The 26,638-nt window shown below is 43.3% G+C and overlaps 1 protein-coding gene and 1 long non-coding RNA gene across 6 annotated transcripts in view; one reads left to right on the top strand and one right to left on the bottom strand.

The window, feature by feature from the left end:
* Positions 1–19,080, top strand: part of LOC106603936 (P2X purinoceptor 1) — a 109,281-nt gene extending 90,201 nt beyond the window's left edge. For 2 of the 5 annotated variants that reach the window (XM_045717395.1, XM_045717394.1), the window contains exons 5-14: positions 2,329–2,458; positions 2,667–2,747; positions 9,170–9,311; positions 11,621–11,766; positions 12,436–12,526; positions 12,648–12,713; positions 13,377–13,472; positions 18,300–18,341; positions 18,487–18,576; positions 18,941–19,080. In XM_045717395.1, the coding sequence (XP_045573351.1) occupies positions 2,329–2,458; positions 2,667–2,747; positions 9,170–9,311; positions 11,621–11,766; positions 12,436–12,526; positions 12,648–12,713; positions 13,377–13,472; positions 18,300–18,341; positions 18,487–18,540 (848 nt within the window). In that variant the 3' untranslated portion in view covers positions 18,541–18,576; positions 18,941–19,080. The remainder of the gene's footprint in view (positions 1–2,328; positions 2,459–2,666; positions 2,748–9,169; positions 9,312–11,620; positions 11,767–12,435; positions 12,527–12,647; positions 12,714–13,376; positions 13,473–18,299; positions 18,342–18,486; positions 18,577–18,940) is intronic. The other 3 variants (XM_045717397.1, XM_014198190.2, XM_045717396.1) reach the window with 2 other exon arrangements.
* Positions 19,081–23,164: 4,084 nt separating this feature from the next.
* LOC123742503 (uncharacterized) lies at positions 23,165–24,749 on the bottom strand. The gene is made up of 2 exons (XR_006769680.1): positions 23,645–24,749; positions 23,165–23,519 (listed from the first exon to the last, which is right to left on the bottom strand). It is a non-coding gene; the product is annotated as an uncharacterized lncRNA (long non-coding RNA).
* Positions 24,750–26,638: the final 1,889 nt, after the last annotated feature.

Raw genomic sequence — 26,638 nt, 5'->3', positions numbered from 1 at the left:
TAACTGAAATTAAATGTTATTTATCAGAAATTAAAACGGCACATGATTTCACTTGTCAGAGAGCAACAACAACAAAAAACTTTCAGGTGTTTTAAGTGTCCAGTTGTCTCATTGTTTTAGGATTAAGTTTGTTTATCGTTGGTAAACTTTCTCAGCGGTTCTTTGGTGAGTTTCAGTTCACAATCCTGTGACAAACGAGGATGGGAGGAAGAGACAGGTGATCCCATTCCTTTTTTTGGAGGAAAGTAATGGTGGACTGTAGGAAAGTCAGAGCAGTGTATTGGGTTTATTCTGTACTCTGGGGCTTCTATGAGCTAAATGTACAATACACTAGTCACACAAAACAAACATTTTGACTAGTCAGGAATTTCCCTGCCCGAAGTCATGCTTTCAAGAAGAAAAAGTATGCTTGATTTAGATCAACAACTTTCCATGTTCTTAGCAGCCAGGATCCAGGATGGTTGAGTGACTTGGATTATCATTCTATTAAAGCATGCAAACAGACACAGTCAGAGACATAGGCACACAGTCAGAGACATAGGCACACAGTCAGAGACATAGGCACACAGTCAGAGACATAGGCACACAGTCAGAGACATAGGCACACAGTCAGAGACGTAGGCACACAGTCAGAGACGTAGGCACACAGTCAGAGACATAGGCACACAGTCAGAGACAGGCACACAGTCAGAGACATAGGCACACAGTCAGAGACAGGCACACAGTCAGAGACATAGGCACACAGTCAGAGACATAGGCAGACAGTCAAAGACATAGGCACACAGTCAGAGACAGGCGCACAGTCAGAGACAGGCGCACAGTCAGAGACATAGGCACACAGTCAAGAGACATAGGCACACAGTCAGAGACATAGGCACACAGTCAAGAGACATAGGCACACAGTCAGAGACATAGGCACACAGTCAGAGACATAGGCACACAGTCAGAGACATAGGCACACAGTCAGAGACATAGGCAGACAGTCAGAGACAGGCAGACAGTCAGAAACAGGCAGATAAATAGTAGAGTAGCAGCAGTGGATCCAATAATAATTCTAAAACCTATATAACGTGGCAGTTGAAAGGGTTGGTTGTGTATATTATAACAGTCCTTATGTGACCCTGGGTTACACCCAAGCCTCTTCAACCTCTCAGAACCACATCAGCCCTTTCAGTTTCAATCAGAAAGCTGTTGGCAGATGATTTAGATCTGATGACGCCACCACTGCCGTGTTGACTTGGTGGGCATCTATATATCCTTGTGTCCTTGAGAAGGATGTGCTGGTTAATGGTTAGACTGTGGTTGAAACTAGAGGCAAGCAAACAGAACAGAAGCTGTTGCTATAAGAGTTAAAGCCCTCAAGGTGAACCAGTCTTATGATCATGTCCTGTGGGGTGGCTCACTTTACCGTGTCTGTAAATCTTTTTCACACTTCTCTGCCAATCCAGCTAGGGCCAGAGAGACAGGACCAGAAAGACGGGACCTAAAAGACGGGACCAGAGAGACAGGACAGACAAGATAGAGAGAGACAGGATAGGGAGAGACAGGACAGGGAGAGACTGGGCCAGGGAGACGGGACCAGGGAGACGGGACCAGGGAGACGGGACCAGGGAGACGGGACCAGGGAGGCAGGACCAGGGAGGCAGGACCAGGGAGGTAGGATCAGGGAGACAGGACCAGGGAGACAGGACCAGGGAAACAGGACCAGGGAGACAGGACCACACACAGATAATAACCATGCTTATCATGCAGAAAGAAATGATCCTTACAGTATAAGATCAGTGAGAGATGAAAGAGATGCATCGCTCACTTAACTATTTCCTTTGGTGTTCTGTAATGAGACACATTTTAGTCGAGATTCTAAGTTTGGATGAGTGGATGATTGAAACAGCAATTCTATTTCTGTAAAGTGGAAGTCATTTCTTCAGGTTAAAAGACATCCTCATCTGTGGTAGGGTTGTCACGATACCAGTATCACGATACTACGATAACTGATTTTCCCTGGCAACAAGGAAAACACAAAGCAGACTAAACTCTTTGAATCTTTAAAAACCCTGCTGTATGGAACATAGTGTGATTATAACTTGTTAAAAGAAACATGTGATTCTGGGTGACAACATCAGGCTGTTTGTTTCCAACATTACGACTGTTTTCCTCAGTCAGCTTCATGTTTTGTTTCCTTGCAACGATACCTCTTGAGTATCGCGATACCGATATAGTGACAACCCTAATCTGTGGGCTCATAGTTGTTACTCCATGTTGAAAAGGTATATCCCTCGTGTCTTTTCTCCGTGTCTCTGTCCCACTGCCCCCCCCCACCACCCCAAGGACATATGACGGGGAAGTGTTTGGTGAACACAACCAAGATGTGTGAGGTGCTAGCCTGGTGTCCTGTGGAAGATGACGGCAATATCCCAGAGTATGTAAGATCCCTGAAAATGATGTTAACACTTTACAGGTATAATGTTTTATTACTCATCAGAAGTGTTATGTACTGAATGGTACTGAACAACTTTTGACTCTACCGAGTGATTTGTAGGCTGATGAAATGAAAACGGTCTCTACCAATTTCCTTTTATGACCCTTTCTGTGTGTGTCTGTGTGTGTATAATGTGTTTATGCTTTGTTGGTCTTTGTTTTCATATGTTCTACTGTTTTCTGTGCAGTCCTGCGCTGTTGATGTCGGCAGAGAACTTCACACTGTTCATCAAAAACACAATCAACTTTCCAGCCTATGGTGTTACGAGGTAAGACCCCTGTTTGATCCACAACGTGCATCCTTTCATCAACGCCTATTGAAAATGAGGAGAGTAACATGGATCCAGTCTATAATACTCATAAAAGCATAAAATAGTTGCTTCTTCTTCCTAATATCATTAGTATTTGCACATGCGAAAAGCTGTGCTGGACGCAGGTGGTGTCTGTCTCTCTGAACCTACACGATCCTGCCAAACATTATACAGCAAAATAATCATACCGTTACCACACCATTGCCAATTACCATAGCAACAACATGAGGACATCTCTCCCCTCCTGCTTCCCTGATAGCGAACTGAGGTCAGTGGCAGGTCATCCAGTATCTCCCTGATAGTGAGCTGAGGTCAGGTCAGGGTCAGGTCATCCAGTAAGTCCCTGATAGTGAGCTGAGGTCAGGTCAGGTTCAGGTCATCCAGTATCTCCCTGATAGTGAGCTGAGGTCAGGTCAGGTTCAGGTCATCCAGTAACTCCCTGATAGTGAGCTGAGGTCAGTGGCAGGTCATCCAGTAACTCCCTGATAGTGAGCTGAGGTCAGGTCAGGGTCAGGTCATCCAGTAACTCCCTGATAGTGAGCTGAGGTTAGGTCAGGGTCAGGTCATCCAGTAACTTCCTGATAGTGAGCTGAGGTCAGGTCAGTGGCAGGTCATCCAGTAATTCCCTGATAGTGAGCTGAGGTCAGTGGCAGGTCATGCAGTAACTCCCTGATAGTGAGCTGAGGTCAGGGTCAGGTCATCCAGTAACTCCCTGATAGTGAGCTGAGGTCAGGTCAGGGTCAGGTCATCCAGTAACTACCTGATAGTGAGCTGAGGTCAGGTCAGTGGCAGGTCATCCAGTAACTCCCTGACAGTGAGCTGAGGTCAGGGTCAGGTCTTCCAGTAACTCCCTGATAGTGAGCTGAGGTCAGGTCAGGGTCAGGTCATCCAGTAACTCCCTGATAGTGAGCTGAGGTCAGGTAGGGTCAGGTCATCCGGTAACTCCCTGATAGTGAGCTGAGGTCAGGTCAGGGTCAGTTCATCCGGTAACTCCCTGATAGCAAGCTGAGGTCAGGTCAGTGTCAGGTCATCCAGTAACTCCCTGATAGTGAGCTGAGGTCAGATCAGGGTCAGGTCATCCAGTAACTCCCTGATAGTGAGCTGAGGTCAGGTCAGGGTCAGGTCATCCAGTAACTCCCTGATAGTGAGCTGAGGTCAGGTCAGGGTCAGGTCATCCAGTATCTCCCTGATAGTGAGCTGAGGTCAGTGGCAGGTCATCCAGTAACTCCCTGATAGTGAGCTGAGGTCAGGTCATCCAGTAACTCCCTGATAGTGAGCTGAGGTCAGTGGCAGGTCATCCAGGAACTCCCTGATAGTGAGCTGAGGTCAGGGTCAGGTCTTCCAGTAACTCCCTGATAGTGAGCTGAGGTCAGGTAGGGTCAGGTCATCCAGTAACTCCCTGATAGTGAGCTGAGGTCAGGTCAGGGTCAGGTCATCCAGTAACTCCCTGATAGTGAGCTGAGGTCAGGTAGGGTCAGGTCATCCAGTAACTCCCTGATAGTGAGCTGAGGTCAGGTCAGGGTCAGTTCATCCGGTAACTCCCTGATAGCAAGCTGAGGTCAGGTCAGTGTCAGGTCATCCAGTAACTCCCTGATAGTGAGCTGAGGTCAGATCAGGGTCAGGTCATCCAGTAACTCCCTGATAGTGAGCTGAGGTCAGGTCAGGGTCATCCAGTAACTCCCTGATAGTGAGCTGAGGTCAGGTCATCCAGTAACTCCCTGATAGTGAGCTGAGGTCAGTGGCAGGTCATCCAGGAACTCCCTGATAGTGAGCTGAGGTCAGGGTCAGGTCTTCCAGTAACTCCCTGATAGTGAGCTGAGGTCAGGTAGGGTCAGGTCATCCAGTAACTCCCTGATAGTGAGCTGAGGTCAGGTAGGGTCAGGTCTTTCAGTAACTCCCTGATAGTGAGCTGAGGTCAGGTCAGGGTCAGGTCATCCAGTAACTCCCTGATAGTGAGCTGAGGTCAGGTCAGGGTCAGGTCATCCAGTAACTCCCTGATAGTGAGCTTAGGTCAGGTCAGGGTCAGTTCATCCGGTAACTCCCTGATAGCAAGCTGAGGTCAGGTCAGTGTCAGGTCATCCAGTAACTCCCTGATAGTGAGCTGAGGTCAGATCAGGGTCAGGTCATCCAGTAACTCCCTGATAGTGAGCTGAGGTCAGGTCAGTGGCAGGTCATCCAGTAACTCCCTGATAGTGAGCTGAGGTCAGGTCAGTGTCAGGTCATCCAGTAACTCCCTGATAGTGAGCTGAGGTCAGGTCAGGGTCAGGTCATCCAGTAACTCCCTGATAGTGAGCTGAGGTCAGTGGCAGGTCATCCAGTAACTTCCTGATAGTGAGCTGAGGTCAGGTCAGTGGCAGGTCATCCAGTAACTCCCTGATAGTGAGCTGAGTTCAGGTCAGGGTCAGGTCATCCAGTAACTCCCTGATAGTGAGCTGAGGTCAGTGGCAGGTCATCCAGTAACTCCCTGATAGTGAGCTGAGGTCAGGTCAGGGTCAGGTCATCCAGTAACTCCCTGATAGTGAGCTGAGGTCAGTGGCAGGTCATCCAGTAACTCCTTGATAGTGAGCTGAGGTCAGGGTCAGGTCTTCCAGTAACTCCCTGATAGTGAGCTGAGGTCAGTGGCAGGTCATCCAGTAACTCCCTGATAGTGAGCTGAGGTCAGGTCAGGGTCAGGTCATCCAGTAACTCCCTGATAGTGAGCTGAGGTCAGTGGCAGGTCATCCAGGAACTCCCTGATAGTGAGCTGAGGTCAGGGTCAGGTCTTCCAGTAACTCCCTGATAGTGAGCTGAGGTCAGTGGCAGGTCATCCAGTAACTCCCTGACAGTGAGCTGAGGTCAGGTCAGTGGCAGGTCATCCCGTAACTCCCTGACAGTGAGCTGAGGTCAGGTCGTCCAGTAACTCTCCTAGGATCATGAGAGGCAACATAAGTCAACATGAGAAGAGACAGATTATGTAGGTTAACATGAGAAGAGACAGATTATATAGGTTAACATGAGAAAAGCCAGATTCTATAGGTTAACATGAGAAGAGACAGATTCTATAAGTCAACATGAGAAGAGCCAGATTCTATAGGTTAACATGAGAAGAGACAGATTCTATAGGTTAACATGAGAAGAGACAGATTCTATAGGTTAACATGAGAAGAGACAGATTCTATAGGTTAACATGAGAAGAGACAGATTCTATAGGTTAACATGAGAAGAGCCAGATTCTATAGGTTAACATGAGAAGAGCCAGATTCTATAGGTTAACATGAGAAGAGACAGATTCTATAGGTTAACATGAGAAGAGACAGATTCTATAGGTTAACATGAGAAGAGACAGATTCTATAGGTTAACATGAGAAGAGACAGATTCTATAGGTTAACATGAGAAGAGACAGATTCTATAGGTTAACATGAGAAGAGACAGATTATATAGGTTAACATGAGAAGAGACAGATTCTATAGGTTAACATGAGAAGAGCCAGATTCTATAGGTTAACATGAGAAGAGACAGATTCTATAGGTTAACATGAGAAGAGACAGATTCTATAGGTTAACATGAGAAGAGACAGATTCTATAGGTTAACATGAGAAGAGCCAGATTCTATAGGTTAACATGAGAAGAGACAGATTATATAGGTGAACATGAGAAGAGACAGATTCTAGGTTAAAATCATATGGAGATATACACTACCCAATGGGGGAAAAATGCTTGAATCAATGTTGTTTCCACGTCATTTCAACAAAAAGATTCAATTTGATCAAAACAGGAATGGAGGGCATTACCAGATTACTTTGAATCACCGTTGAAAACTGATTGGGTTTGCAAAAGTCATCAACGTTAGAGAATTTCGTCAGATTTTTACCCAACTTTTAACCTAAATCCAATGTTGTTATTTTTTGGTCACGTTAGTTGACAACTCAAACAACTGTAAATCAAAAATAGACGTTGAACTGCCGTCTGTGTCCAGTGGGTAGGTTTTCCACTTTCTGAAGATAGATGATCAGGACAGTAATGGCTTGGTCAATACACATTTAACACAACCACAGATTCATAATTCATTATGTATATATACACTAGATGACTAACATGGGGCGCAGTTTTGAAGCCATCCTGCCTCCATCTTGGCACTCCCTCGCCACTGTAAACAAATACAGTATTTAGGAAGAGATAGACATGCATGTATTAATGTCTACCTACATTTTTTGCCACATTTATTCTATTACAGACACCTTATTGTATACTTTGAAATTATACTATGTGAGCTAAACATAAATTATTATAATAATATAAATATAAATATATATAAATCAAGTAAATCGTGATATTAGATTATTTTGCCTTTTAAGAAAATTCTTCAAAGTAGCCACCCTTTGCCTTGATGACAGCTTTGCACACTCTTGGCATTTTTTCAACCAGCTTCACCTGGAATGCTTTTCCAACAGTATTGAAGGAGTTCCCACATATGTTGAGCACTTGTTGGCTGCTTCACTCTGCGGTCCAACTCATCCCAAATCATCTCAATTGGGTTGAGGTCGGGTGATTGTGGAGGCCAGGTCATCTAATGCAGGACTCCATCACTCTCCTTCTTGGTCAAATAGCCCTTACACAGCCTGGAGGTGTGTTGGGTCATTGTCCTGTTAAAAAACACATGATAGTCCCACTAAGCGCAAACCAGATGGGATGGCGTATCGCTGCAGAATGCTGTGGTAGCCATGCTGGTTAAGTGTGCCTTGAATTCTAGTAGGTGAACGGATGATCTCCACATAGGTGGTTCCCACCGTGAAGCATGGAGGAGGAGGTGTGATGGTGTGGGGGTGCTTTGCTGGTGACACTGTCAATTATTTATTTAGAATTCAAGGCACACTTAACCAGCATGGCTACCACAGCATTCTGCAGTGATACGCCATCACATCTGGTTTGCGCTTAGTGAGACTATCATGTGTTTTTCAACAGGACAATGACCCAACACACCTGGCCACCACAATCACCCGACCTCAACCCAATTGAGATGGTTTGGGATGAGTTGGACCGCAGAGTGAAATTCTTCCAAATATAAAATATATTTTGATTTGTTTAACACTTTTTTGGTTACCACGTGATTACATATGTGTTATTTCATAGTTTTGATGTCTTCACTATTAATCTACAATGTAGAAAATAGTAATAATAAAGAAAAACCCTGGAATGAGTAGGTGTGGCCAAACTTTTGACTGGTACTGTATATAAAAACATTTTCCTTCAAGTATAATGTTTTATATTACTGATGTTACTGTCCCCACTACAAGAACAAAAAATACTTAAATACATGTCATTTTGTCCTTGAAACATTTAATTTAAATACTGTAGAATTACATTCACTCCTATGGAGGACTTCTTCTACTGGGTAGTGCAAATATGGCCGACCGTTGGCTTCAAAGCCTCTCAATGGCCGATACATAGCATCAGCAATCCAGGGTTTATATACATCATTGTTAATAATACTGCCCCCTCTCTGCTCTTCTGTGGGGGAGCAGAACATTGAGGCCTCAGACCATATGTTAGGCTCCCGAGTGGCGCAGTGGTCTACGGCACTGTATCTCAGTGCAAGAGGAGTCTCTGCAGTCCCTGGTTCAAATCCAGGCTGCATCACATCTAGTTGTGATTGCGAGTCCCTTAGGGCGGTGCAACATTGGCCCAGTGTTGTCTGGGGTAGGCTGTCATTGTAAATAAGAATTTGTTCTTAACTGACTTGCCTAGTTTAAATAAAGGTTAAATATTTTTTTGTTAATATAGAGCCGGTCAGCAGGAGAATAAATAACATCCTACACCTCATCCACCAGCATGTGCTCTTAGAAAAAGGGGTTCTAAAAGGGTTTTACCTGGAACCAAAAAGGGTTCTTCAAAGGGTTCTCCTATGAGGACAGCCGAAGAACGCTTTAAGGTTCTAGATTAGGGATAGACAATCGTGGTCCTGGAGGGCCGCAGGCACTTCATGTTTTTGATTTGACCAACCTGGAAGGAACAGGTGGGTGGAATTTAGGCTAATCACTGAACTGATCAATTAGCTCAGTTGGCCAGGTGTGGTGGCTAGTTGGAACAACATCCTGCAGTACCTGCGGAACTCTAGGAACAGGGTTCTAGATGGCACCTTTTTTTCTATGAGTGAAGTGACCAGAGACCACCTCTTTAGCCTCTTCAGCCTAGTAACCATTTTAAGGAGCCTCAGGCAATGGTTGCTATGTTTGATACATGCATTACATCACACACATATTGTGTATGTAGCTATGCACTGAATATGGAGGAGGTCCCAAATGTGATATTGATTCAAATATCTATTTTGCTACATAACCAGTACAGTATGATATAAACTTGCCATCTTTTTAACAATGATCTCTTCCTGTTCTCACTCCAGGTGTAACCTCGTAGAAGGTATCGACAATCAGTACATCAGAAGTTGCCTGTATGACCCAAAGACGTCCCCATTGTGTCCCATTTTCAGACTGGGTGACTTGGTACAGCTGTCTGGCTTCAACTTCGCCGCCATAGCCAAAGTGGTGAGCAATATGCTATTATATTTATGAGTAAAGGGGGTTTGCAAGTACCTGTCAGTCCGTGTATGGTTGTGTTTTTTTTGGTGTAATGAGGTATGAGGGTGGTGTTATTGGAAACGAGGTATGATGATGATGGTGGTGTTTTTGGTAATGAGGTATGATAATGGTGTTATTGGTAACTAGGTATGATGATGGTGTTATTGGTAACTAGGTATGATGATGGTGTTATTGGTAACGAGGTATGATGGTGGTGTTATTGGTAACGAGGTATGATGGTGGTTGTGCTATTGGTAACCAGGTATGATGATGGTGGTGTTATTGGTAACGAGGTATGATGATGGTGTTATTGGTAACGAGGTATGATGGTGGTGTTATTGGTAACGAGGTATGATGGTGGTTGTGTTATTGGCAACGAGGTATGAAGGTGGTGTGATTGGTAACGAGGTATGATAATGGTGTCATTGGTAACGAGGTATGATTATGGTGATGGTGTGATTGGTAACGAGGTATAATAATGGTATTATTGGTAACGAGGTATGAAGGTGGTGTTATTGGTAAGAGGTATGATGGTGTTATTGGTAACGAGGTATGATAGTGGTGTTATTGGTAATGAGGTATGATGGTGGTGTTATTGGTAACGAGGTATGATTATGGTGATGGTGTGATTGGTAACGAGGTATAATAATGGTATTATTGGTAACGAGTTATGAAGGTGGTGTTATTGGTAACGAGGTATGATGGTGGTGTTATTGGCAACGAGGTATGATGGTGGTTGTGTTATTGGCAACGAGGTATGATGATGGTGGTTGTGTTATTGATAACGAGGTATGATGATGGTGGTTGTGTTATTGATAACGAGGTATGATGATGGTGGTTGTGTTATTGATAACGAGGTATGATGATGGTGGTTGTGTTATTGGTAACCAGGTATGATGATGGTGGTTGTGTTATTGGTAACCAGGTATGATGATGGTGGTTGTGTTATTGGTAACCAGGTATGATGGTGGTTGTGCTATTGGTAACCAGGTATGATGATGGTGGTGTTATTGGTAACCAGGTATGATGATGGTGGTTGTGTTATTGATAACGAGGTATGATGATGGTGGTTGTGTTATTGATAACGAGGTATGATGATGGTGGTTGTGTTATTGATAACGAGGTATGATGATGGTGGTTGTGTTATTGATAACGAGGTATGATGATGGTGGTTGTGTTATTGATAACGAGGTATGATGATGGTGGTTGTGTTATTGGTAACCAGGTATGATGATGGTGGTTGTGTTATTGGTAACCAGGTATGATGATGGTGGTTGTGTTATTGGTAACCAGGTATGATGGTGGTTGTGCTATTGGTAACCAGGTATGATGATGGTGGTGTTACTGGTAACCAGGTATGATGATGGTGGTTGTGTTATTGATAACGAGGTATGATGTTGGTTGTGTGATTGGTAACGAGGTATGATGGTGGTTGTGTGATTGGTAACGAGGTATGATGGTGGTTGTGTTATTGGTAACGAGGTATGATGGTGGTGAGGTATGATGGTGGTGTTATTGGCAACGAGGTATGATGGTGGTTGTGTGATTGGTAACGAGGTATGATGGTGGTTGTGTGATTGGTAACGAGGTATAATAATGGTATTATTGGTAACGAGGTATGAAGGTGGTGTTATTGGTAAGAGGTATGATGGTGTTATTGCAACGAGGTATGATAGTGGTGTTATTGGTAATGAGGTATGATGGTGGTGTTATTGGTAACGAGGTATGATTATGGTGATGGTGTGATTGGTAACGAGGTATAATAATGGTATTATTGGTAACGAGTTATGAAGGTGGTGTTATTGGTAACGAGGTATGATGGTGGTGTTATTGGTAACGAGGTATGGTGGTGTTATTGGTAACGAGGTATGATGGTGGTGTTATTGGTAACGAGGTATGAAGGTGGTGTTATTGGTAACGAGGTATGATGGTGGTGTTATTGGTAACGAGGTATGGTGGTGTTATTGGTAACGAGGTATGATGGTGGTGTTATTGGTAACGAGGTATGATGGTGGTGTTATTGGTAACGAGGTATGAAGGTGGTGTTATTGGTAACGAGGTATGAAGGTGGTGTTATTGGTAACGAGGTATGCTCTGTCAAAGGTCATTTCTGAGTGAAAGCTTAGTGGAACACTGAAATTACAACTGATTTAAAAAGTGTTTGAAGACATTTTGGTGCTATTGGTGCCTCCATTTGACTGGATGTTGTTGATGGTATTGTGCTGTTTGGGGTTAGTGGTTCCATCGTTGACTGGATGTATTGATTGATCTGACAGGGTGGGGCGATTGGTATCATCATTGACTGGACCTGTAACCTGGACCATGACCAGTCAGACTGTAAACCGATCTACTCCTTCCACGGTCTCTATGGAAACCCCGACGAGACGGACACGGCCAGAGCATCTGTGGGATACAACTTCAGGTACATAAAGCATCTGCCACGTACGGGCTGTATGGTCTCGTCGTTAGTGCTGCAGACCCTGGCACAAATGTGTATCAGAGTCAGCATGGGTTTGAAATACAACTTACTGCCCTTCTGACTCGCAATCTCTTCTACATTTCCTGTCCTATCTCAATAAATCATTTAACAAAGTATTTATTGATAATTCTTGTAAGGGCCACTTTCTTATTGTAAATTGAAAAAGCCTTTTCTGAGTTAAGATTCTACATAAATGAAAGAAAAACACTTAGAAAGGGGTCGTGTTAACCATGGGGGTCGTGTTAACCATGGGGGTCGTGTTAACCATGGGGGTCGTGTTAACCATTGGGGGTTGTGTTAACCATTGGGGGTCGTGTTAGCCATGGGGGTCGTGTTAGCCATGGGGGTCGTGTTAACCATTGGGGGTTGTGTTAACCATTGGGGGTCGTGTTAACCATTGGGGGTCGTGTTAACCATTGGGGGTCGTGGTAACCATTGGGGTCGTGGTAACCATTGGGGGTCGTGGTAACCATGCGACTAAGGAAATTACACTTCATTATACAGCTTACTCTTCTTAGTTGCATGGCTAGGGTCATGTGAAAGGCAGAAGAGAGATACAGATCTGAACACTAGCCTAGAGGCTGAAAAGTGTGTCTATATTTTGTGCTTTAGGTATGCAAAGCATTATATGGAGGACAAGCAGGAGAAAAGAACACTTCTGAAAGTGTTTGGGATTCGATTTGACATCATTGTTCGTTCAGTGGTAAGTTCATGAAGTTCATGATTGCGATCCTTGTAATGTTCCAGACAGTGTTTTTGAATTCCTCCCTTAAGACTGTAGATTAAAAAGTTTAAAGATTGTTGATGTTATTGTTATTTTCCAGGCCACAAAATTTGATATCATTCCAACACTAACAGCTATAGGATCTGGTGTTGGAATCTTTGGAGTGGTGAGTCTTTCAATACTACACATCCTACCTAATACTACACGTCCTACCTAATACTACCCATCCTACCTAATACTACCCGTCCTACCTAATACTACCCGTCCTGTCTAATACTACCCATCCTGTCTAATACTACCCATCCTGTCTAATACTACACATTCTACCTAATACTACATGTTCTACCTAATACTACACATTCTATCTAATACTACACATCCTATCTAATCCTGTCTAATACTACACGTCCTACCTGATACTACACGTCCTACCTGATACTACCCGTCCTACCTGATACTACCCGTCCTACCTGATACTACCCGTTCTACCTGATACTACCCGTCCTACCTGATACTACCCGTCCTACCTGATACTACCCGTCCTGTCTAATAGTACACGTCCTGTCTAATAGTACACGTCCTGTCTAATACTACACGTCCTACCTGATACTACCCATCCTGTCTAATACTACACGTACTATCTAATACTACACGTACTGTCTAATACTACACATCCTATCTGACACTGCAAAACATACAGAATCTCCAGTAGCCTACTGTATATCTCTTAAACAGCTTGTATAGAAATAGACTAAACAAATATGTTTATCTATTAAACAATGTGATGGAGGTAGTTGTGATCACAGCTCTAATTGTGCTGTTTCCAAAGGCGACTGTAGTATGTGATCTGATTCTCCTGTATCTACTGCCCAAGAGGGAATTCTACAACAACATGAAATTCAAGGTCACTGAAACGATGGAGAAGGTGAGTTTACATCAAACTGTTGCGTAACATCCAGTTTAAACACCAGGTGGCAGCAAAGAGGCATTTCTTTTATTATTAAATAGTTGTGCAGATAACTGGGAAGACAGATCCTCAGGACACACGATAATTTACCCAACAGTTCATGTGTTGTCTCTCTAAGAAATATGTAATAATAATAATTTGCTCCTCCTTTGCGGAAGGCTACTGTGTCCCACTTTATTTTTAATACGCATCAGTTTTAGTACGCATCACCGCATCCTGTATCAAAAGGTTGACTGGTCCTCATTTAAGCCCCGTAGATTTGTATTTATTTTATATGAACCTTTATTTAACTAGGCAAGTCAGTTAAGAACAAATTCTTATTTACAATGAATACCAAAAGGCCTCCTGTGGGGATGGGGGCTGGGATTAAAAATAAAATGTTTTATAAAATATAAATATAGGACAAAACACACATCACGACAAGAGTGACAACACTACATAAAGAGAGAACTAAGACCACACAAAACATGTTACAAACATTATTTGGCACAGACAACAGCACAAAGGGCAAGAAGGTAGAGACAACAACACATCACACAAAGCAGCCACAACTGTCAGTAAGAGTGTCCATGATTGAGTCTTTGAATGAAGAGATTGAGATAAAACTGTTCAGTTTGAGTGTTTGTTGCAGCTTGTTCCAGTCGCTAGCTGCAGCGAACTGAAAAGACGAGTGACCCAGGGATGTGTGTGCTTTGGGGACCTTTAACAGAATGTGACTGGCATCACATCATGATTCACATTTCCCTTTTTGTTTACAAAGCTCTACTACACAAGCTTCCAACTTACCTAACTTCCTTGTTGAAGTATAAAAACATGAGATACCGAACCTGTTCACAGGATTGGTTAATGCTTGAGGTTCCTTAGGTCTCCACCGAATGAGATAAATCTGCCTTAGTTTTTAATGCCCCCAATTTTCAGAATAACCTGCAGAACTCACAGCGTCTTGATTCCCTGGTGCCACTAGGGCAGTTTGGGAGTCCAATGTTGAATTTGTTAAATGAGATTTGCATTTGTTTAGGTCAAATGTAAAAATGCATTTTGGTGTTTTTTGGAAAATTGTAACCTGTAGTTTATATACATTTTTAATTGGAAGGTTTGTGTTGAATATGTTGTCCTCAGGGCACCATTTGAAAATGAGACCCTGGTCTCAGACTCCCCTGATAATAAAAAACAACGATTTCATGGTCACTAATAGATGATCTATACATGCTCAAACTACTAGCAAACTATGGGGGAATCTCAATCGGATTGGCTCGATTCCTCCTTTTGAAAAAGGTCAGAGAGAGGAGGCGAGGAGAGGAAACATGGCTATAAATGCACTTGTATGAAATGACACACCTTCTCCACGAGCGCGTCATTAGGCAAATGACGTTTACAGAGGACGAATTCCGAAATACACGTGGGTCGTAGTTGAATTGTGGTGGCATTTGCATATTTTGCATATGCATGCATGAACAACTATTTATAATGACAAACAGTTGTGCATCATACATATTTTTGTTTATATTGAACTGTGTATCAATAACAAAACAGTTTTATGCATTGTTTAAAGTAAATTTGCTTGTCCCAGCAGTGACACCAGTAGGGTTGTGGTGACATGTTTTTTGAATTTAGAGATATCTATTATTTTGAATGCTAGAAAGTAAACAAAAGTATTTAATATATTGTATAGAACAATAATACAATTCTATTAAAAAACTTACTTCATGAAAATAAGTCCACATCTATACGCATGATCATTTATTTCCCTGATCTACCTTTTGTCATTGAAATGCTGTCTGATTGTGTGGATGTGTTCATACAAATGTAAAGATATTTACATTCACAGCCCTGATTGGCGGATAGGATTGTCTAAACCCTACCCTGCTTACCCCTTCAAAGTAGGAGGATACATATGCAAATAAAATATGTCTGGTCATTGGTCAGAATAATCCGATCCGATTGTGATGTCATACTGTGGGCCAAAACTCCATACCACCTGAACAAGCTGGGGGCTCTTACACTAAAAGGGCATTATCATCATTTTAACAATTTCAGTGTGGAAATCTCATTAAAAAAAACGTCATCTGAGAGGGGTCTATATTAAAGAATTCCATTGATCATTTTCTGTATCTAAATACAGGGTGTCATTGGTGTTACTCAATTTAAATGAAGGGAAATTAAATTGTGAACGAAATGATTAATCATATCACTTTAGTAAATTATTTGTAAATGGTGACCTTAGATTTGAGCATCTGTGGCCTTCAATTAAGAAAATACAAAATTACCAAAAATGTGTCATTGGTGTTACCATCCTTGGTGTTACTTCTGGTGGCATAATGTTATCATAATGTTCACATTTAAAGTCATTAAAGTGCCATATTAGTTGATTTGAAATGGGAAGATAGATGTATCCAAATTTAAATAGATACAAATATAGAAAAATGAAGTACATCTTTCCAAAATGACATGCCATCGCAATTCAAGAACAACCCATGTGTAAAGCGTTAAAAACAAATGTAACTAGTTGAGCTAGACATTTTATAGATGAAAAGCATGTGTGTGCATTTCCTACCGAGAAAACAGCTGATTCAAAACTCTTCCCCGGTAGCGTACACCAATTGAGGAGAGAAGAGAAAACTGTTCACCTGTTAACGAATTGACACTCTCCTACATAAGCATTTCACTGTGCCGTTTACACTTGCTGTATCCTGTGCATGTGACCAAGAAACTTAGATTTTATTTGATACATTTGATGACCACTTTTCTGGGTTGGAGAGGAGAGGGGCAGACTTTTTACCCAATTGAGAATCTCCCGATCAACTGAAACTCTGTTGATATGCAACCGCTTGGATGTGGACATCAAATGTTATTGGTCACATACACATATTTAGCAGATGTTATTGGTCACATATTTATCTGATGTTATTGGTCACATATTTATCTGATGTTATTGGTCACATACACATATTTATCTGATGTTATTGGTTACATACACATATTTAGCAGATGTTATTGCGGGTGTAGCGAAATGCTTGTGTTTCTAGCTCCGACACTGCAGCAATATCTAAAAGTAATATCTAACAAATTACACAACATATACCCAATACACACAAATCTAAAAGTAAAAGAACAGAATTAAAAAATATATAAATATTAGGATGAGCAATGTCAGAGTGGCATTGACTAAAATACAGTAGAATAGAATACAGTATATACATATGAGTAAAGCAGTATGTAAACATTATTAAAGTTACTAGTATTCCATTATTAAAGTGGCCTGTGATTCCATGTCTATGTATTTTCCCCTGGCAGCAGCCTCTAAGGTGCAGGGTTGAGTAGCTGGGTGGTAGCCGGCTAGTGATGGTTGTTTAACATGAAGTTAGGTTTAGGGTTGTGGTTAGAGTTTAATCAGGATGTGGACATGAAGCTAGGTTTAGGGTTGTGGTTGAGGCTAGAGTTGAATCAGGATGTGGACATGAAGCTAGGTTTAGGGTTGTGGTTGAGGCTAGAGTTGAATCAGGATGTGGACATGAAGCTAGGTTTAGGGTTGTGGTTGAGGCTAGAGTTGAATCGGGATGTGGACATGAAGCTAGGTTTAGGGTTGTGGTTAGAGTTTAATCAGGATGTGGACATGAAGCTAGGTTTAGGGTTGTGGTTGAGGCTAGAGTTGAATCAGGATGTGGACATGAAGCTAGGTTTAGGGTTGTGGTTGAGGCTAGAGTTGAATCGGGATGTGGACATGAAGCTAGGTTTAGGGTTGTGGTTAGAGTTTAATCAGGATGTGGACATGAAGCTAGGTTTAGGGTTGTGGTTAGAGTTTAATCAGGATGTGGACATGAAGCTAGGTTTAGGGTTGTGGTTAGAGTTTAATCAGGATGTGGACATGAAGCTAGGTTTAGGGTTGTGGCTAGAGTTGAATCAGGATGTGGACATGAAGCTAGGTTTAGGGTTGTGGTTGTGGCTAGAGTTGAATCAGGATGTGGACATGAAGCTAGGTTTAGGGTTGTGGTTGTGGTTGTGGCTAGAGTTGAATCAGGATGTGGACATGAAGCTAGGTTTAGGGTTGTGGTTGAGGCTAGAGTTGAATCAGGATGTGGACATGAAGCTAGGTTTAGGGTTGTGGTTGAGGCTAGAGTTGAATCAGGATGTGGACATGAAGCTAGGTTTAGGGTTGTGGTTGAGGCTAGAGTTGAATCAGGATGTGGACATGAAGCTAGGTTTAGGGTTGTGGTTGTGGCTAGAGTTGAATCAGGATGTGGACATGAAGCTAGGTTTAGGGTTGTGGTTGAGGCTAGAGTTGAATCAGGATGTGGACATGAAGATGGAGTTAGGGTTGAGGCTAGGGTTAGGAATGAGCTGGGATACGGGACATGAATCTGGGGTTGAAGTTAGGGTTAATGGTTAGTTAGTTGACAATTGAACATCTATAAACCATCTATTGGGGACTATCCAAATAAGATGTTGTCCAAAGCAGTGTTTATTTTCATCCCAGTCTTTAGTGGGAGCACGCCTTTTAGCAAATTCAAACTCCAACTGACACTCTGTTCTTAAAGAGTAAAGACAATATCCCTTGAAAAACAGAGATGCAAATCTCAATGTGTCTTGTCTGGTTAAATAAAGGAAAAAACAATAGTTTGGAATATTATTTACCTTCATCTTCATTTAATACATACATACACTCAAACCATACAAAGTAAATATGTTTAAAATACATTAGTTGAGAGTGTAATACTGGTTTCAAACAAGTGAAACAGAAGATGGTCAGATACAAAATGGATCAATATAAGTCTGTCTGTCTTTCAGGAACCTTTAGATGAGTTCAAGTCTGAAAAAGAAGTATCCAAGGTAAGCACATAGTGTGTGTGTGTGTTTACGTCATACACCAGTTATCACCTTTTAAACGGTTTAATGTTTGTGGTTAAAGTGGGTGAAAGGCCAACACATATGTATTGTGGTGTAGCATGTCATTGATGTCTTCTTGGCCACACAGAAGCATTCAGAAGAGGTTCTAGTGCATCATGAGGCACCGCTGTCAGAGACTTAGCCCTACAGCAGCTGCCTGGATCAGCTCAGTCTTAAGGTTTGTGTTGACTGGTGTGGGTCCTCTGGTTTGTGTTGGAATACTTAAAAAAAAAATCCTCTTTCCCTCCCTTCCTGAACTACAGTCTGATTTGACATGACTTGATCAGGGGACAGCTATCTGACTGTGCTCAGCCAATAGAAGGGATGAAGGAAGGATGAATGTATTCCAACATGGCCCAGAAGAAACACATTGGTGAACCACATAAGCATGTTTAACTATTGGTGGGGAATCGATTAAGAGGAGTTCAATACATGTTGCATCTGACACAGTTATTGCCTGATGTGCACACTGTAATCTACCCCCCCCGTAGGCGATGTTGCGTGTTTTTTAAGGAGTCCGGGTTTGTGTTCCTCTCCTACAGGAGTGATTCAGCAGAGCGGTTCTGACTCCTGGGCTCCAGTAACAGGTGGCTGCCACTCCAACACACTGACTCCAGACTGCACTGAGACATGTACATTCTTAAACAATAAAACAAGTGTGATGCCTGTGTCCACTCTCCTGCTCTATGATTCAACTGCTATTTATTGCCTTCAAATCATGTCAACAGACCTCAAACAATGTTCTCAGTTTAGGAGATTTGTTTTGTATTTTATTTTACCTTTATTGAACTAGGCAAGTCAGAACAAATTATTATTTACAATGGTGGCCTAGGAACAGTGGGTTAACTGCCTTGTTCAGGGACAGAACGACAGATTTTTACCTTGTCAGCTCAGGGATTCAATCTAGCAACTTTTCGGTTACTGGCCCAACACTCTAACCACTAGACTACCTGCACCCCCACGCTCTAACCACTAGGCTACCTGCCCCCCCACGCTCTAACCACTAGACTACCTGCCCCCCCACGCTCTAACCATTAGGCTACCTACCCCCCTACACTCTAACCACTAGGCTACCTGCCACCCCTACACTCTAACCACTAGGCTACCTACCACCCCTACACTCTAACCACTAGGCTCCCTACCCCCCCTACACTCTAACCACTAGGCTACCTGCCACCCCTACACTCTAACGACTAGACTACCTACCCCCCTACACTCTAACCATTAGGCTACCTACCCCCCCTACACTCTAACCACTAGGCTACCTGCCACCCCTACACTCTAACCACTAGGCTACCTGCCACCCCTACACTCTAACCACTAGGCTACCTGCCCCCCCCTACACTCTAACCACTAGACTACCTACCACCCCTACACTCTAACCACTAGACTACCTGCCCCCCTACACTCTAACCACTAGGCTACCTGCCACCCCTACACTCTAACCCCACACTCTAACCACTAGGCTACCTGCACCCCCACGCTCTAACCACTAGACTACCTACCCCCCCTACACTCTAACCACTAGGCTACCTACCCCCCTACACTCTAACCACTAGACTACCTACCCCCTACACTCTAACCACTAGACTACCTGACGCCCCTACACTCTAACCACTAGACTACCTCCCCTACACTCTAACCACTAGACTACCTACCCCCCCTACACTCTAACCACTAGACTACCTACCTAGTGGTTAGAGTGTAGGGGGCTACACTCTAACCACTAGGCTACCTGCCCCCCACGCTCTAACCACTAGGCTACCTGCCCCCCACGCTCTAACCACTAGGCTACCTGCCCCCCACGCTCTGACCACTAGACTACCTGCCACCCCTACACTCTAACCACTAGACTACCTGCCCCCCCTACGCTCTAACCACTAGGCTACCTGCCACCCCTACACTCTAACCACTAGGCTACCTGCCACCCCTACGCTCTAACCACTAGGCTACCTGCCACCCCTACACTCTAACCACTAGGCTACCTGCCACCCCTACACTCTAACCACTACGCTACCTGCCACCCCTACACTCTAACCACTAGGCTACCTGCCCCCCCTACACTCTAACCACTAGGCTACCTGCCCCCCCCTACGCTCTAACCACTAGACTACCTCCCCTACACTCAAACCACTAGACTACCTACCCCCCTACACTCTAACCACTAGGCTACCTGCCACCCCTACACTCTAACCCTACACTCTAACTACTAGGCTACCTGCCACCCCACGCTCTAACCACTAGGCTACCTGCCCCCCACGCTCTGACCACTAGACTACCTGCCCCCCCTACACTCTAACCACTAGACTACCTGCCCCCCTACACTCTAACCACTAGGCTACCTGCCCCCCTACGCTCTAACCACTAGGCTACCTGCCACCCCTACGCTCTAACCACTAGGCTACCTGCCCCCCCTACGCTCTAACCACTAGGCTACCTGCCACCCCTACACTCTAACCACTAGGCTACCTGCCACCCCTACACTCTAACCACTAGGCTACCTTCCCCCCCTACACTCTAACGACTAGGCTACCTGCCCCCCCCTACACTCTAACCACTAGGCTACCTGCCCCCCTACGCTCTAACCACTAGGCTACCTGCCACCCCTACACTCTAACCACTAGGCTACCTGCCACCCCTACACTCTAACCACTAGGCTACCTGCCACCCCTACACTCTAACCACTAGGCTACCTGCCACCCCTACACTCTAACCACTAGGCTACCTGCCACCCCTACACTCTAACCACTAGACTACCTGCCACCCCTACACTCTAACCACTAGGCTACCTGCCACCCCTACACTCTAACCACTAGGCTACCTACCACCCCTACACTCAAACCCTACACTCTAACCACTAGGCTACCTGCCACCCCTACACTCTAACCACTAGGCTACCTGCCCCCCCCTACACTCAAACCCTACACTCTAACCACTAGGCTACCTGCCCCCCCCTACACTCTAACCACTAGGCTACCTGCCCCCCCTACACTCTAACCACTAGACTACCCCCCCTACACTCTAACCACTAGACTACCTACCCCCCTACACTCTAACCACTAGACTACCTACCCCCCCCCCTACACTCTAACCACTAGGCTACCTGCCCCCCCCCTACACACTAACCACTAGGCTACCTGCCCCCCCTACACTCTAACCACTAGGCTACCTGCCCCCCCTACACTCTAACCACTAGACTACCCCCCCTACACTCTAACCACTAGACTACCTACCACCCCTACACTCTAACCACTAGGCTACCTGCCGAGATAGATAATTACGGCACATTCTTAAAGACAGCCACCCTCCTTTGTTTGTCTAATAATAATAATAATCAGGGGGACAGGGGGGACATGTCCCCCACCCCCCCCCCCCACATTCTGAAATTGCATTTATGTCCCCCCCTGTTTTATCATTGGAATGTGATACAAAACAAGGCATCGATGTGCTTTAGGACCATGCAGACGCCTCTGGGCGGTCGGGTAGGCTGGTTGCTGTCGGGTAGGCTGGTTGCTGTCGGGTAGGCTGGTTGCTGTCGGGTAGGCTGGTTGCTGTCGGGTAGACTGGTTGCTGCTCCGGTAGGCTGTTTTCTGCTCCGGTAGGCTGTTTTCTGCTCCGGTAGGCTGGTTGCTGTCGGGTAGGCTGTTTTCTGCTCCGGTAGGCTGGTTGCTGCTCCGGTAGGCTGGTTGCTGCTCCGGTAGGCTGGTTGCTGCTCCGGTAGGCTGGTTGCTGCTCCGGTAGACTGTTTTTCTGCTCCGGTAGACTGTTTTTCTGCTCCGGTAGACTGTTTTTCTGCTCCGGTAGACTGTTTTCTGCTCCGGTAGCCTGGTTGCTGTCCGGTAGCCTGGTTGCTGTCGGGTAGCCTGGTTGCTGTCGGGTAGCCTGGTTGCTGTCGGGTAGGCTGTTTTCTGCTCCGGTAGGCTGGTTGCTGCTCCGGTAGGCTGGTTACTGTCGGGTGGGCTGTTTGCTAAAACTAAAGTTGCGACCTTAAAAATAATAATACAGGTGCTGTTGAAGCGCTGTTCTCTCAATGTGTCAGAATTAGTACAATGTGTTAGTTTAGGGTTTGTTCATTAACTCAAAGAGTCATGCGTTTTTATAACACATTTGTTACCTTAAAGTACCCTGGTTTATTAACACATTCATAACTGTTTATAACACATTCGTTACCTTAAAACCGTGGTTCACTCAGAAACATTGTGAAACATCCTCTATTTTCTATGGGTATACATTTCTACACATTTTGTCATGGGGTGCAGGGAAAATGTTGCAGTTTTAAAGGTAATTTTCTTGGAATTCTATACATTTTGCCATCTAATGTGTATTCCTGTAGTATTTGAGTGACTCAAACATTACAACAAAATCTATGGGCTAAAGAAACGTTAGCTGACATGGGCTAGTTGATGTGGACAGTTTCTGACAGGTTGTAAATATCTCTCTAAGGTCTGTAATGACTGACATGACAAGATGAACTGATGATGTACTACCCAATATACTATAACAACTTTCAAAGAGTAAGTTGAAAGCCGGTTTCCAACCTCTTCCATCGGCACAGCACACACCATGTTGTCTTCTAGAAGCAGAAGAACAGGTGACTACTGGTGCGGGGTATTCCACTTTGAAATACTGTAATAATTACATATTTTTTTACCTTTATATCTTTCTCATCAAGTTTGTGATTGATACGCAAATTCAATAAAACATTCAGAGTTGAAGGTTGTACTCTTGCATATACTTTGACAGATTACTTACAAAAAAATACATTATTAAATTATTATGATATTTTTAATTATTTGATTATGTCTTGGTGTACAAAAAGCATGCAAAAAAAATAGCTTATTTATGTATTGGTACATATTTACATGGTAACAGTTGCATTCAGTACAGGTTTGCCATGCTTTTTCCCATTTATACCTGGTTCTAACATGCATCCTTATCTTGTCCTGTTTACACTTGTAAGATCTGATCCCAATCAGATCACAATGCATATTTTCTACAACCGTCTAAAAATGTGGGCACAATCAGAATGTGGACAACATCAGGACAACTGGCACGTTAGCACCAGGTATGAAAGAGGCAGAACAGTACAGACATCGAATAAACCCATTGAACAAATGACACCTTCAACACAGAGACCAGGACAATCACATATGATAAATGACACCTTCAACACAGACCAGGACAATCACATATGATAAATGACACCTTCAACACAGACCAGGACAATCACATATGATAAATGACACCTTCAACACAGAGACCAGGACAATCACATATGATAAATGACACCTTCAACACAGACCAGGACAATCACATATGATAAATGACACCTTCAACACAGACCAGGACAATCACATATGATAAATGACACCTTCAACACAGAGACCAGGACAATCACATATGATAAATGACACCTTTAACACAGACCAGGACAATCACATATGATAAATGACACCTTCAACACAGACCAGGACAATCACATATGATAAATGACACCTTCAACACAGACCAGGACAATCACATATGATAAATGACACCTTCAACACAGAGACCAGGACAATCACATATGATAAATGACACCTTCAACACAGAGACCAGGACAATCACATATGATAAATGATACCTTCAACACAGACCAGGACAATCACATATGATAAATGACAGCGATGCAAAAAAACAACGACCCTGCCCTCATCTTAACACTATGTACACTCCCGCCCACAGACCTCGATTAGATTCACTTCATCTCAACTCATGTTAACAGGTGTAGCTGGAGTGACAGACAGTAGTGTAGTGGTGTGACTGTGTCATAATGACATGGGCGTGTTAACAGGTGTAGCTGGAGTGACAGACAGTAGTGTAGTGGTGTGACTGTGTCATAATGACATGGGCGTGTTAACAGGTGTAGCTGGAATGACAGGCAGCAGTACAGAGTGCCGGCTAAAGGGGAAACGTGCAAAACTTTCATATTAATTAGCATAGACTGTGTCAGTATCACCAAGCTCAACTCCTAAGACAATGTACCTAATAGACAGAAGGAAAGAGCACCTGAGTGCATTTAGAATCAGGACACAACACTAAAGGGGGAATGGCAAGAATATTGCACTTCTGACATACATACCTGTACATACATACAGTACATACATACAGTACATACATACCTGTACATACATACCTGTATATACATACAGTGCATACATACAGTACATACATACAGTACATACATACAATACATACATACCTGTATATACATACAGTACATACATACAGTACATACATACCTGTATATACATACAGTACATACATACAGTACATACATACAGTACATACATACATTACATACATACAGTACATACATAAATACAGTACATACATACCTGTACATACATACAGTACATACATACAGTACATACATACAGTACATACATACCTGTATATACATACAGTGCATACATACAGTACATACATACCTGTATATACATACAGTACATACATACAGTACATACATACAGTACATACATACCTGTACATACATAAAGTACATACATACCTGTACATACAAACAGTACATACATACCTGTACATACATACAGTACATACATACCTGTACATACATACAGTACATACATACAGTGCATACATACAGTACATACATACAGTACATACATACCTGTACATACATACAGTACATACATACAGTACATACATACAGTACATACATACCTGTACATACATACAGTACATACATACAGTACATACATACCTGTACATACATACAGTACATACATACAGTACATACATACCTGTATATACATACAGTGCATACATACAGTACATACATACAGTATATACATACAGTACATACAGTACAGTACATACATACCTGTACATACATACAGTACATACATACCTGTACATACATACCTGTACATACATACCTGTACATACATACCTGTACATACATACAGTACATACATACAGTACATACATACAGTACATACATACCTGTACATACATACAGTACATACATACCTGTACATACATACAGTACATACATACCTGTACATACATACAGTACATACATACCTGTACATACATACAGTACATACATACCTGTACATAAATACGTACATACAGGTGAATACACATTAGACACTAATTAAGGTTCTTGTGCACTGCTCCACACAGACGTACAAAAAAAACTGTTTCACTTTAGCTTGTGCATCATCGTTCTTTTAGATGAAATGTCAGATAGTGACTTCTCATCCTGGTGGCAGACAGCTGGCTCACAGCCAGGTGCTGTCTTTGTTCTGATCCCAACAGCCCTTCAGTTACAAGTTAACCCACAGACTGACAGTTAACCCACAGACTGACAGTTAACCCACTGTCACGTCCTGACCATAGTAAGATGTTATTTTCCATGGTAGAGTAGGTCAGGGCGTGACAGGGGGGTTAGTCTAGTTTATTATTTCTATGTGGGGTTCTAGGTTTGTTTTTCTATGTTGGTGATTGTGTATGATTCCCAATTAGAGGCAGCTGGTAATCGTTGTCTCTAATTGGGGATCATACTTAAGTAGCATGTTTTCCACCTGTGGGGTTATGGGATATTGTATTTTGAGTAAGTGTATGTAGCACCTCTGTAGTCACGGTTCGTTGTTCGTTTATTGTTTTTGTTAAGTTTCACTATTAATAAATTATGTAGAACGCTACTCACGCTGGGCCTTGGTCCGATCATTCCAACGAACGTGACAGCCACACAGACTGCCAGTTAACCCACAGACTGACAGGTGACAAAGACAACCCCTTAAAAGCTCCATCGAATAACAACCACTTCCAGCGTAACGTGAATATAGAGTTCAGCCCACAGGCAGCAGGGCGAAAAGCAAAAGTAGAAAAACAAGAAGCCATTACCGAAAACAAAGCAAGCTCTTCAGGTTGATTGAAACCTTTCACTTGGAATAGCATGCTATAGAAATCACAAAGAAAGAAGTATAATTAAAGATGGCTGCTGTAAATACGTGAAACTGAAGAAACTGGAGGGCAATGAAGAAAAAACCCAGCGGGATAAAGAGAGGGTGTTAAGATGGAGTGAGTGAAAGAAAAAACACCATGTGGCCTGGTCAACAGGGAATGTATAATAAAGCTTTTTCTTCCACTACCATCCCTCTATCCATCCTCTCACTGTAGCATCTAACAGCACTGATACGTCCACCAGGGGGTTAATATACTGTACGGTACAT

This window comes from Salmo salar, chromosome ssa04 (assembly GCF_905237065.1).
Source record: "Salmo salar chromosome ssa04, Ssal_v3.1, whole genome shotgun sequence".
Taxonomy (NCBI): Eukaryota; Metazoa; Chordata; class Actinopteri; order Salmoniformes; family Salmonidae; genus Salmo; species Salmo salar.
This window is presented reverse-complemented; position numbering and strand designations above follow the sequence as displayed.